A 12914-nucleotide genomic window follows, 5' to 3' on the forward strand; every position below is an offset into this window, starting at 1 on the left:
CTCTGACATTTCTATTCGATAATATGGAGAAATTACATCATTAATACCACGAATAAACTATTCAGTTTATAAAATAACTGAATGTTCTCCTCTATTTTAATAGTAATAACCACTCCAACTCTTGAGTTGAATAAATGAAGAAAATGGAGTTTTCATCAGAAATCGGAAGTGGTGTTTCTTTGATTAATGAAACAAAAGAAAACCATGGTATTTATTAAAAATAGTTTTGAGTTCCCTTTTCTGAATAATGTGATCTATCATAATCAACTAGTATATTATGCGAATAGGTTGTGTAGTAAAAATTGAAATACAAATCTTCCAAGATTCACGAAATCGTAACATTTCTACCGTTTCATGTATTTCTACAGGTTCGTGCTTCCCATTCCAGTTTACACTTTTTTCTGTCAAATTAAAAAAAATGTAACATTTGTTTCCATCATCGATCAGCATAGTTACATACGATCAACAGGAATTCTTTCCATTAGTTGGCCTCTGGAATAAAAATTGGGAATCTCAATATTATGATCCAATTATCTACACGAAAATCCGTTCTAAAAAACCTACCATCTTGTTTATATTGTATAATCGGGTCTGAAGTCATATTCAATTTTATAGAGACAAAACCGGTTAATCGAATAAAATGTTGTTCCAAGAAAGATAATGATTAATTGTTTTTCTGTTTATTTTCAGACTGCTGCTGAGGGAAACGCATCAGAGCCTGAAAAGCAAGAGGAAGAGAAAAAAGTTGATCCTTGTGCAGGAACTTCTGTAAGTACACACAAAATCAATTGATCGGTTCATTGATTGAGAGGTGTCATCTCTAATGCCATCACAGTTTTCTCGAACATCAAGAAAAAAATTCCTTTTTCACACCTTCTTTCTTGAATTCTTCACTCTCATCTTCATGCAAATGGAAAAATCCAATTTCTCCAAGGTTTTTAAGGTTGAGTTGTATGATTCATTATAACTATTCCTAGGATAACACTCAATGCAATTACATGTAGGCAATGCAATTACAATGTTGAATACAACGATACAATATACAATACAATCATGTAATCAACGATACTATATCATCATTTGTCATGTGGAGGTAAATGGATTTCTTTTCCGTAAAATACTATAGAATCAAATATTCATCCATGATGATGAATGAATAATATTAATTTATGTTTATTATATTGCATGCAATTTTGTCAGCTATATCATACTATAATATAACTGTACCGATTAGCATACTATAATAGTTATTATTACAACAAATTCGAGGGTTAAAAGTCATAGTAGCGTATCTACAAAAACCCAACTTTTCAGGAGAGCAAAAAAACAACTATGAGTTCACACTCCCTCACTATTTCTGAGGTCTGTATTAATTTCAACAACCTAGAATTCACATATCAATGTTGTATGAATCTTGTGCTTCTACCAGTGCATTCATTTCGATGAATTATTGAAAATTCAATTAAATAAAATTAAAAATGGAGTACCTTGTTCTAGTTACGCTATTGTGACCGTAATCAATTTCCAAAAATGTATCATTTTCTGGAGATGAGCTATTCTGAGAGTGATCAGTTTGTTATGAATAGGTAACAATTTATTAAATTGTTCCATGTATTTTATAGATGTTTATTGACATTCAATAACAAAATATGAGTGATATATGATAATATATAAAAAGTATAGAAAATCACAGGTGCCTAATAAGTAGGTACGGCATTATTGAAGGACTGGAAAATTAAGTACTGAAATGAAATTATAATGCTCTGAGAATGACTGAGAATAACAAAATATGGAACAATAACATTAAAACTAAATTCGAAAATTCCAGCCTCTTCAAATGACACTTGAATCAAACTCGAAAATGTTACTATCTTCAATGACTACAGCCTATAGATATTTATCACCAAAACTCATCATTTCTCAACGTCATTTTCTTTAAAGGACTGGAGAAGTGAATACTGAAATACAATAAAAATACTCTGAGAATGACTGAAAATCACATAATATTATGAAACAATAACAATAAAATTACACTGGAATCTCTCTCAATGACTCTCAATGAAAAACCTAATTACAGGAAGGGATATTTCATCAGGCCCAGTTCCTCTGCCAACATTCAGAGCTTCCAATCTGCATTGAATATTGATTGGAGTAATGCAGCAGGATGAAACTAACTGGTTTCAACCAAAATCAAATGTCGGGACATTAACCGTGTCCTGCACAAAAATAGATGAAAAATAAACAGCGAAGAGTTCACACTACTTATCAACAGGAGTTGCAGCACTTTTTGTGTCCAGTCTCATAAAAGTAGGTCTGGCTGAGCCTTTTCTCAAACCATCCACATGAGTCCAGGAAGATTTAGAATTTGTCTGAACAAATTCATCTAATCCAAGTAAATAGTTATTGTAACATCTTGTCAAAACACGACATTGATCCCTCAAATTTCAAAAAACTTCATAGAGCTGAATACTACCAATTGCCTTATACTTTCTATGAGCAGTTTTCTTGGCTACAATCAATCTTCTTAATTCTCAATACTCCTTGAGAGGCATTCCTTTGAAAAGAGTATGCAGTTTCAAGGACCTTGGAGTGACTATGACTCAGTCTCTTAGCCCACTGGATCACATAAGTGTGATCACTGGAGAGGCTAAATTTCTCCTTGGCTTTATATTTAGGTCCACCAGGGATTTCAGTTCTCTCGAGAGTCTCTTGGTTTTGTTTAGGGCTCTTGTTCTTCCAGTGTTGGAATATGGCTCTATTATCTGGGCACCATACCATCTGTATCAGATTAACCTGCTGCAAAGTGTGCAGAGAGGTTTCATGAGGATGCTGAGCTGCAGGATGGGTTTCAAGTACTTTGAAGTTCCTGTGGAGGAGATTAAGGGACATTTCCATCTCCCCCCTTTGGTTCTGAGGTGGGAACACAACGACCTGGTCCTTCTTTTCAAGACTGTCAATGGATATTTGGACTGCCCTGAACTTCTGGCTAGTATTAACATCTGTGTTCCAAGAGGAATGTGCTCAAGGTTCCATTTTCCGCAGATGCTCTCACACAACAGCCTATGCCTATAATAGTGAGCTTTCTAGAATACTTCGCTCTGGTTGTGAGGCTGCTGCAGCTTACGTTGATTTCTTTGGGGTGTCCTTGGGCTTTCTCAGGAGAACTATGAAGAGATCCCTGCATGTGTGATTTTGGTGTTCCCTTCCTTGTTTATGCCCCTTGTGGTAAACTTCCATGGGCCTTTTCACTTATATATAATATTGTATGTTAACTGTGATTCATTCTGTATTCTAATTTTTGTCTTTCAAACTATCCACATAGATTTTTTCTTATTGTTGTATATTATTATTTATCTATAAATTTTTTGCTTGTATCTCCTTTTCTATGTTATTTTTATGTGAAATTGGTGTTGTACCGTTGGAAGTTGAATAAATAAATAAACTTTCTTCCAACTCACAATCATCAGCTTCCTTCATTCATTTCTTTGCCAACTCACACGAAAAAACTCCTCTGTTTTTCGTGATCATTGATCAGAATAAAACACAAACAGGAAAACATACAGAAGCTAGTCTGATTATCTTGTCGAATCAATACTTATGGGCTATGAAAGTTATGTTAGCATTGATTTTGTGAGATTTTTCGCGCTCAAAGTTACTGTCACACTAGCGTAAGTTGACACATAAACTATTATGTAGGTCACTAACTGAAGCATAACTGAATATAAGTTTTTGTGTCATTCAGTTTTGTTCAAGTCAAAGAAGCGTAACAGAACATATGCTTTTGTGTCATTTATTTCATCACTCGATTGTAGATACGATATCCACTTATCTTTCCAATGGCTAATGCAATGAAATAAGCGTGTGTGTCACTAAATAGACCACGAAAAGTTATTTAGATAGGTCAGATGAGCTAAAAAACGGAATTTTGTAGATTCGCTACTATGACTCTAAACCCTCGAATTATTGTGCGATAGATATCTATCGAAGGAGTACAATGAACCTATCATGTGAGGAATTAAATGAGGAATATCTACGTTTTTATGTTGTTATCTGCACTTTCAAGGCTTTTGTTTGGATCTTAATTTAATTATGATTATCGTCTCCAATCGTATAATGTATATTGTGTATACTTGATGGAATAAACTTTATTCTATTCTATTCCAATCTTTGATGATGTTAAATTCTATGATCATTGTAAACTTATCATTTAAATACTTTCTGATGTCTCTGGTGACTTCTTGGAGGGGAAGATAATTCAACAAAAATTTCTCATATCACATATTTATGATGCTTTCCTATTGAATCAAATGTTTTGTTTGATCTTAGCACAATCACAAGAATTCACAAACATTTGCATCTTCATGTAATGTTTTCATTATGATGTTTTCTCTACTTAATAATGGAATGCGCAAAAGATATGTAGTTCTGTGCTAGCCTATTCATATTTTGAAATAGTTTTCCAACTTACAACGGCAAAATCAACATATCTCAACCTTCAATTTCATCAATGGAAGGGTGTGTTTACGAAATTGGTTTACTATATCTCGACAGCCATCTCACCCGTAACTCCAAACTATTGCCGCACAAAAACTTGTTTTCCAAACCAGCAGCAACCGAGATAAAGCCCGAAATCGAGTAGCAGACAACTTTTACGCAGAGGAACCTCCCCGACAAAAAGTTGTGCTCTATCAATAACAGGATGCTATTTGTACGATGAAGGAGCGCTCCCTGCTTTGTGCTTGACAAGCTAGGAAGACGAATGCTCCTCAAACATGTCAAAAACTTACATCTCAGAAATTCGAACGATATCGGATCTTTTGGACAGAATTTATGGGATTAGCAGTCGAATAAGACAATGCAGTGTGTTTCTTTGGACCAATCTGATTTCTCTGGTCAATGGTTCGGCAATCAATCTCGTTCTAGAGTTATCGGTGGTATGGGGATTCACCAAGCATCCATACATCTATCACAGTACCTGCTACAGATAACGTAATTCTTATGAAGGAAATAACTGTGAAAAATGGTTTCAGAATTTTGATATCATAAGCAATCATTCTGCTTTATGATCTACACAGTATTTAATTTATAATCTATTTTATGAAATAGTTCATTTGGACATTTGAGAATGACAAAAAGACGTTTTCGGAGCCGTGTTCGGATGGTTTTTTTCCTACCTCAACGAGAGGTATCAGCAGGTAGTCATTGACTCTCATACCCATGAGTACCATTCAGAATGGATGAAGACGAGAAGCGGGGTTCCCCAGGGGTCAGTACTGGGTCCCCTGCTTTTTATTATATATATTAATGACTTGCCATCATACCTTGAACCAGCTAAAAGTGTATTATATGCTGACGATGTGAGCATTCTACTGAAAAGCAGCAGTCAGTCCAATGTGGAATTGGAGAGTAAGACTGCCCTTATTAATTTAGAAAAATGGCTATCTGCTAACATGTTGTTGTTAAATACCAACAAAACTAAAGAAATTCCATTCCGAACTACCAGAGAAAATAATTTAAGTATCAGAGACTATAAAATAGAATCCGTGAACGATATAAAAGTTCTTGGAGTGGTGATTGACTCTGACCTTTCTTGGAGACCTCACCAAGAATACCTCAAAAACAAACTGAACTCAGCAATTTTCGTACTGAGAAATTTGAAAGCTATATTGGACTCCAGGGCTCTTAGAAGTGTTTATTTCGCACTGTTTCACTCACACCTGACCTACGGCATCATTTTTTGGGGAAATTCAAGCTGCGTAGTTGAGGTGTTCAGAATGCAGAAGTGGGCATTGAGAGTGATGATGGGAGAATCAATTCGAACAAGTTGTCGCCCCCTTTTCAAAAAACTTCAAATTCTCCCATTCTCAAGCCTATATATTTTCGAAACAATCTGCTTCATTAAGAAAAATATACATGAATTTAATACAGGCGGAACATTCCATCAATACCCAACAAGATATAGGAACAACCTAAGAGACGACACACACCAGACAACCATGTATGAGCGAGGTGTTAGGAGTTCGGGTATTCGGTTGTATAATTTATTACCAGCTCATATAAAAGAAATGACTGGTACAAAATTCAGAGAACAATTAAAGAAGGAGCTGCTGTCCATATGCGCGTACTCAAATGAAGAGTTCAGAGAGTACTACGAGTGTCGAAATGGGGTTTAGAGAGAATAGAAAAAAATGTATTGACTTTTCATGTGCCTATTTATGTTCTAAACCACGAGCGTCGAGATAAGGTTTGGAGAGAAAAGAAAATATATTGACTTATCATTTATGTATTTATGTTCTGTATTTTATTGACTTACGACATTGACAAGTCCAAATACCCCTTTTATAGGAGGTCAGTGGATGAAAAATAATAATAATAATAATAATGGGATAATAAGCAAGAACAGTATTTTTCGATAATTGGTCGAGTATAAAAAACAAAGTCTTGTTTCAAAACTATAGTTTGTGACCTCTATGAAAATGAATTAAGGGAAGGAATATTTCATGATATTTTAATAAATATAAGATCGCTGAAGTTACTAGCTTTATAAATTGGTTGGTTGCAGGCTTGTCCATAGGCAGGGTTGAGTCTTGGGAGGATCCCAATTACATATTTGAATTTATTGCACTTCTTAGTATCGGAAAAGCTGAAGTAGTCTCCAATACACAATAAAACATCCTTTGCTTCAATACACACGATTCATCAATCAAATTCTACTGCTTCAATGTGATTGTAGTTGATTATCCAATGTGAGCTTCAAAGCAATCTCATACTCGCATGAAAACTATCATATGATTATTAATCAGTAAAATCATTCTACTCTACTGAGATCATCATTCATATTATCTCGCACATCATAATGAGGTCAGATGGCTCTTGACTGATATTGTTCATACGGGCGATTAAGTTGAGCAGTGAGTGCATTGAATCAACTAACAGCTTAGAAATTTATACCATGGTTTGCAACTGTGATTCAGTGTAGTGCATGTATGGCTTATAGAATATTACGGGGATTCATGCGCCGCTCAGAGTGGTCTGTCTAATTTCAGTTCGCTGTAACGGCGGTTACAACTTTGAATCTGCACAAACCACGGTATTATCATCGGTATTATACGACCGGATTTCGTATATTCAGCTACAAACGAAGCCGATAATACACCTCTCGCTCTAATACTGCCAGTTGAAATTCATTATTGATGTGTTTTTGTTGTCCAGTGCATGGAATTTATTTGCGAATGCATGTGGTAACTGGGGTAATCGTTTCTGTGCCCGTAAATTCTATGTTTTGGTTGGAATGCGCGCTTTGTACATCGGCCAGCAATAATAGTTTTTCAATTAGACGATCCGCCCCAGAAGCCATATTCACGTATGAATGACGGTTATGAGATCGGATCTTCCATTAATGAGCTCGGTATTGGTCTAATAGATATGAATTCAACCAATAATAGTTTATTGGTTTCCATCTGCTTTGTAACTGCAAAATAGATGATTTTGTAGCTCCTGAATGATCAAGCTTATTCTATTGGATATAGAGAATATAAAATAATGGATCAAGTTTCATCAATATGGAAAATTACATATTAAGAGAGATGTTCAGGAGTTTGCTTCAATAGTCAATGTCATGAAAATCATGATTCACATCACTAAGACTATTCAAATCCACACAGACACAGTCAGAATTGATTTCAGATGCCATATAAATGTTCATCCTGTATACAAATGAGATTGAAATGAGTGGATTTTTTTCATACTGTGTATTGATAATAAGATATATTCAAATGTTGCATACAGTGGAGAAGCGCTGATAGAGTTAACTGTTAATAGTTGTGATTTTTGAAAACAGCTTCCGTTATTCAAAATGGAATGTAGATTGATTGAACTTCAAACCTCCTCAGCTCAAGACGTTGTTCAATTTTGTTCTATCCTTGTATCTCATTGTTCATCGTTGTATATCCTTGATACTAGTATTATATTAAGATTTGCACCCCCACCAAGATTTCAGCTCCAGCTCACTACATAGATTGGTAACACATGTGAGGAAAAAAGGGTTTAGCCTCATTCTAAAGATAGCCGACTTTTATTGAGGATCCTCTCAAGATGTTGATTGATCCCAACGCAAAAATTTCAATTACTCATTCTGTGTAAAAACCTCCTTTGCCCAGAGGCATCCTCCATTGCTCAACCCTTTTCCCAACATCACACATTGAAAAAATAAAAAAAGCATATTGAATTAAAATTATTATCTTCAAGGTATCAGATTTATCAATAATTCAGCCTATGTATAACATCAGCTTTCCAGTCAATAAAGTACAATTGGTTGAGTGACTTGTTTCATTGTCCAGTATACCGACATGTATACGTTATAATACACGTGCACTCAATTTTCTGATCATGATTAATGATCATGCCCTCAAAGTTGTGAGACAACTTACACTGATGAAACAACAACGTATGAACAGTATTGTTGAAACTGTTAGCTGGGTGTGTAACGTTGATCGCGGCTACGGATTCATAGGTAGTGGTTGCTCTCATTTGTTGACTAATAGCTCGACTTGAATGCCCTTTGAAAGCCACTACGCTGTAAGCGAGCTTGGCCCAGTTTCGTGTTTAATGGAAAATGCATTTGGGCTCTGGGTTAGGACAAGGTACTGTATAAATTTGTACTTGTGCCGTAGCGGAGTCCAATGATGCTTCAAACATTTCCCATCCAGCTTTGACGGAACGGCGAGCACTATCCATTTCTCATGAATGGTAACTGGAAGGCTATCAGCCTGAAATTACTCCATCATCATCAACCTATATCCTTGGATATGTCCAGACAGAGCCAATCGATACACTCAATTAACACTGCAACAATGTTATACATATTATTGATAGAACCCATTAGTCCTGTACAATCTGTCCACGATCATGGTCAACTTTAATGATGATGGAAGAGACTCAATTACACTGGGAAGATAGAGAACTGATTACTGAAGTGAATTATTGAAACAGAGAGTCTTCTCAATGAAAGACTTGATTGGCGGGAAAAACCACGTGGGTACTATCATAACATGCAAGAATTCATCATCATCATCGCATGAAGTAGAATATACATCATTTCACTCATCCACAATGAATAGGGATTCACAGCGTGGAATCTCTTCACGGTTAAAAAACTACATCATTGTATGGAAGTTACAGCTTCGTGTGGAAGATCCAGCAGTATTGTAAGAGAAAGAACGCATCGACAAATCAAATCGACGAGCTCGCTACGAAAAAGTGGACCATACACCGTACGATGTTTGAATTATTTATGCTGTTCGCAGAAAAATGAAACATGGCTTTTGAAATTAATAGGACGGGAGAGCTGTCTCGCCAAGCCATTGTTTCTACTTGGGCATTCAGTTTAAGCCGATGAACACTCCAAAGAATCGTTCCAGCGTAGTAAATTGCTATTGAAAAGAATTCCCCTGGTAAATCATTCGACAAGAGTCGTATTACAATCCATAAAGCTCAATTCCAGGACATAAAACTTCCAAACCAGACAGCCGGTTATTTCATGGTTATTTTTTTCGATAAAATCTGTAGAACAGGATGATATCCCAGGGACGGTAATTGGGTATTGTCACATGCATTTAGTCTCCAAGCTTAATTTGATCGCCTGTGAGACATCGTCTCGTCTTAAGTTTATTTACTGCTTGAATTTCATGTGAAATTTATTATGCCAAGGAAGACGAGCTACTTGGATATTGTCAGATTTTATTGATTTCTTGATTCACGCTTATAAAGCTCCATCCAAGTCAGAGTGGTTGTAGGGATCACAATAAAAATGTTCAACCAACCTTGCGGGGCTACAGGCTCTTCATTGGTGGCATGACTTATTGAAAGAATTGATTTACTGCTCAACGTGTATGACGTTCATTATCCAATGTTTATTTTTAATGAGTGGTAACAATTATGAATCTAGGGTTATCTTTCCACCTCATTATTTCTTTAGCTTCACTTAATACAGTAGAGCTCACATTGAACATTTTATTTTATAAATATCGGGGGACCAAGTTTTGCTCTGGAGTGTAAAAGCATGGAAAATTTGTAACAGAAGATTGAATTTTCAGTTTATATTTATTTATTCATTTTCTCAGTCGTACAATTATGTTTACAGTTATATGAGGAGGCACAACAAGCTTATGCCCAAAACTGTCCCTTTTCAAATTTATACTACAGTCCAAATAAAAATCCAGGTTAAGCTACTATCACTCATTAAAATAACAATTTTTTCACCCTTCAAAAAACACATCATCAATTACAAATAGATATACTTTGAATTCGATTTAGAATGATATACTATGTTTGCTACAATATTTATGAATATACTATGTATCACAAACAGCATCCAGTTACTATTTTAGAGTTTCTGAAGTAAACATGTTTTCTAAAAAAAGAGAAATAAACGAAAATAAGTTTCTCTTGCTGAATTTTTCTTCTCGTGAGATCAGCTGGATGATCCCACACACATGCACTCGTTCACTCTCTTGCATTACGGTATCGACAGACGACAAAATTTACAGCTGTTTTTTCAAGGACGTATTTATACTTCTAATGTTCTTCAGCGAGTTATCCAAGGGTTGAGACCTAGTGCAATCGAATCTTCATATCATCAACCTACTTTGTTCCAAATCTCGTGAAAATCGTTAGAGCCGTTTCCGAGGTCCGTTGAACATGGATGTGTACCAATATAACCATCTAACCACATATCCAGATAACCAGATAATCAGATAAGCACATAACCATATAAATATTTATATGTATACAGAAATTGCTCGCTTAATATAATAGGATATCATAAATATCTCGGAAAATGATTATATTACTTCATGTTTGCTCTGATTAGACAGTATCCTCATATTGTTCATGTAGAATAATCGCTACTGCAGTTACTATTTTTCAATCTTTATAAATTTAAGAGTTAAATAATGATAGGGCCAATCTCATACGCTAACTCTCAACTATGAACTCTAGAGCTAGAAAAAAGCATTTTCTAGGATCTTGAGAGATCTACAAAATCTGAATTTTTGTGTTTAACGATTCATTCAAGGACAATATGCGTATTTTTTGACAATATGCGTACCAGACTAGTCTTAATGTGGGTGAATAAAACTATGGAGAAAGCATAAATACAACATCATTTCGTTCTCCTTTGATAAAATCACACCACTCTTCAATCATACAGAGAAATTTTGCCTATATTCAAGAATATGGCATCAATAGATTAGAAGCTGAATGGTAAACATGAATATATTATTTGAACTGCCACAGCCCCAAGGGACAGTGTTCAAAAAGACTAAAGAAGACACTGAAAGGAATTCATGTGAATTCACGCATGGACTGTGAAAGACATAAGCCTTTAGGGACTTGGCATTTTTTCAGCTCCGTTCCTTTTGTAGCACATTCCATGTTGGATAGTCATGGTAAATATTGTGGAAGTACGAATGGAATACTCCATGTGTGTAGTTGACAAAGCATTGATGTATGAAATCGGTGTGTAAAGAATGTTAAGGGGAAGAGCATTGAATTTTCAAGAATGTCTGTAGTATAATGGTTGCGAAAAATTCTTCACAATCTTTTTATTTCACAGATAATTTAATCGATTATTCAGACTGCTAGTTTTGTGGATAGTAAACGTCAATTAATACTCCCAGTTGATATTAACTTGATTATAAGAACTGATAATGAATCATTTCTCCATTGATTTTTTTATAATTAACGCAAAAATCGAACGACATGAAATTATTGTCACAATTACTTCTTTTAAACTCACCTATTGAGATAAGTAGTTGAGACAAACTCGTATCAATTTATTTATTGCTAGCAGGTAACCCGTGTTGTGCAAGGGCCCAATTTAAAATTCGAAGAACTGAACATTTTACCTACTGGAATCATGGAGAATTCAAAATAGGCCTAATCGGTGGATTGAGAATCTATATGACAAATTTCAAGTTAATCAGTCCAGTAGTTCAGACGTGATGATGCGTCATTCGTAAATTTCATATCCCGTACAAATTATTTAATTTAATTCATTCCATATAAGCAAATTATTTCCTTTATTATATCACAGAAGATAGAGAATGTAACCTTCAACACATCATACAAAGTTATCGAGTAACGTGTAAGTAATCAATAGGAACTCGACCATATGCCATTATAAAATATGCTATTTTTACGGGTTTCTACACTAATAAAACACTTGAGGCGATTTATACTGATTAGATTTATTACTTACAACACTATAGCATACGGAGGTGAACTAGAAACAACTATAAACTGATCGCCACCTAATAGATTACACAGAATATTAATTATCAAAACTAATATAAATGATTGTTCAAATATAACTGTCACAAAGAATAATAAACTGTATAAGCAAATACAAAAGTCTTTTATCAGAGATCTTTTAGTAGAGAAAAAACGAGCAATAGTTGAGAAGAACTTGTCCCATATTTTAAAAGTAACACAAGGAGTGGCAACATATCTCCTGTCCACATTTCTTCTAAAAAGACCAACGCTCCAGTGCAAAGGTACAAATGAATCCTATTACTAATTTGACCCTCTTGAACGCGATAATGGATGAAACTCATTGTCAGGTGAATGGGACATGAAAATAAGAGTTGGAATTGGGAGCATCTGGTTGGAGACACAAATCACATGTGAATAGAAATTTTCTCGCCACTGATATTGATAGTAGTGGTGGAGGCAACTCAACCAGAAAAGCGTGCACATACAGAGTGAATGATATGCGAGCGAACAAGGCTTGGCTCTCAACGCCAAAACCAGGGCCAGGAAAAGGCTCGTGGAAAAGGAATCCGGCGTTTTGAGGTATGTATGGTATTCTTACACTTATTCTTCGTTTCCTGCTGCTTCCTCGTTCTCTCTTACCC

At 35.2% G+C, this 12914-nt stretch overlaps 1 protein-coding gene across 1 annotated transcript in view; it reads left to right on the forward strand.

The window, feature by feature from the left end:
• Nucleotides 1-12914, forward strand: part of LOC111048792 (ras-GEF domain-containing family member 1B) — a 262880-nt gene that overhangs the window by 157248 nt on the left and 92718 nt on the right. Inside the window, exon 2 of the mRNA XM_039436610.1 lies at nucleotides 691-768. Within this exon, the coding sequence (XP_039292544.1) occupies nucleotides 691-768 (78 nt within the window). The remainder of the gene's footprint in view (nucleotides 1-690; nucleotides 769-12914) is intronic.

This window comes from Nilaparvata lugens, chromosome 10, assembly GCF_014356525.2.
Source record: "Nilaparvata lugens isolate BPH chromosome 10, ASM1435652v1, whole genome shotgun sequence".
NCBI classification, from domain to species: domain Eukaryota; kingdom Metazoa; phylum Arthropoda; class Insecta; order Hemiptera; family Delphacidae; genus Nilaparvata; species Nilaparvata lugens.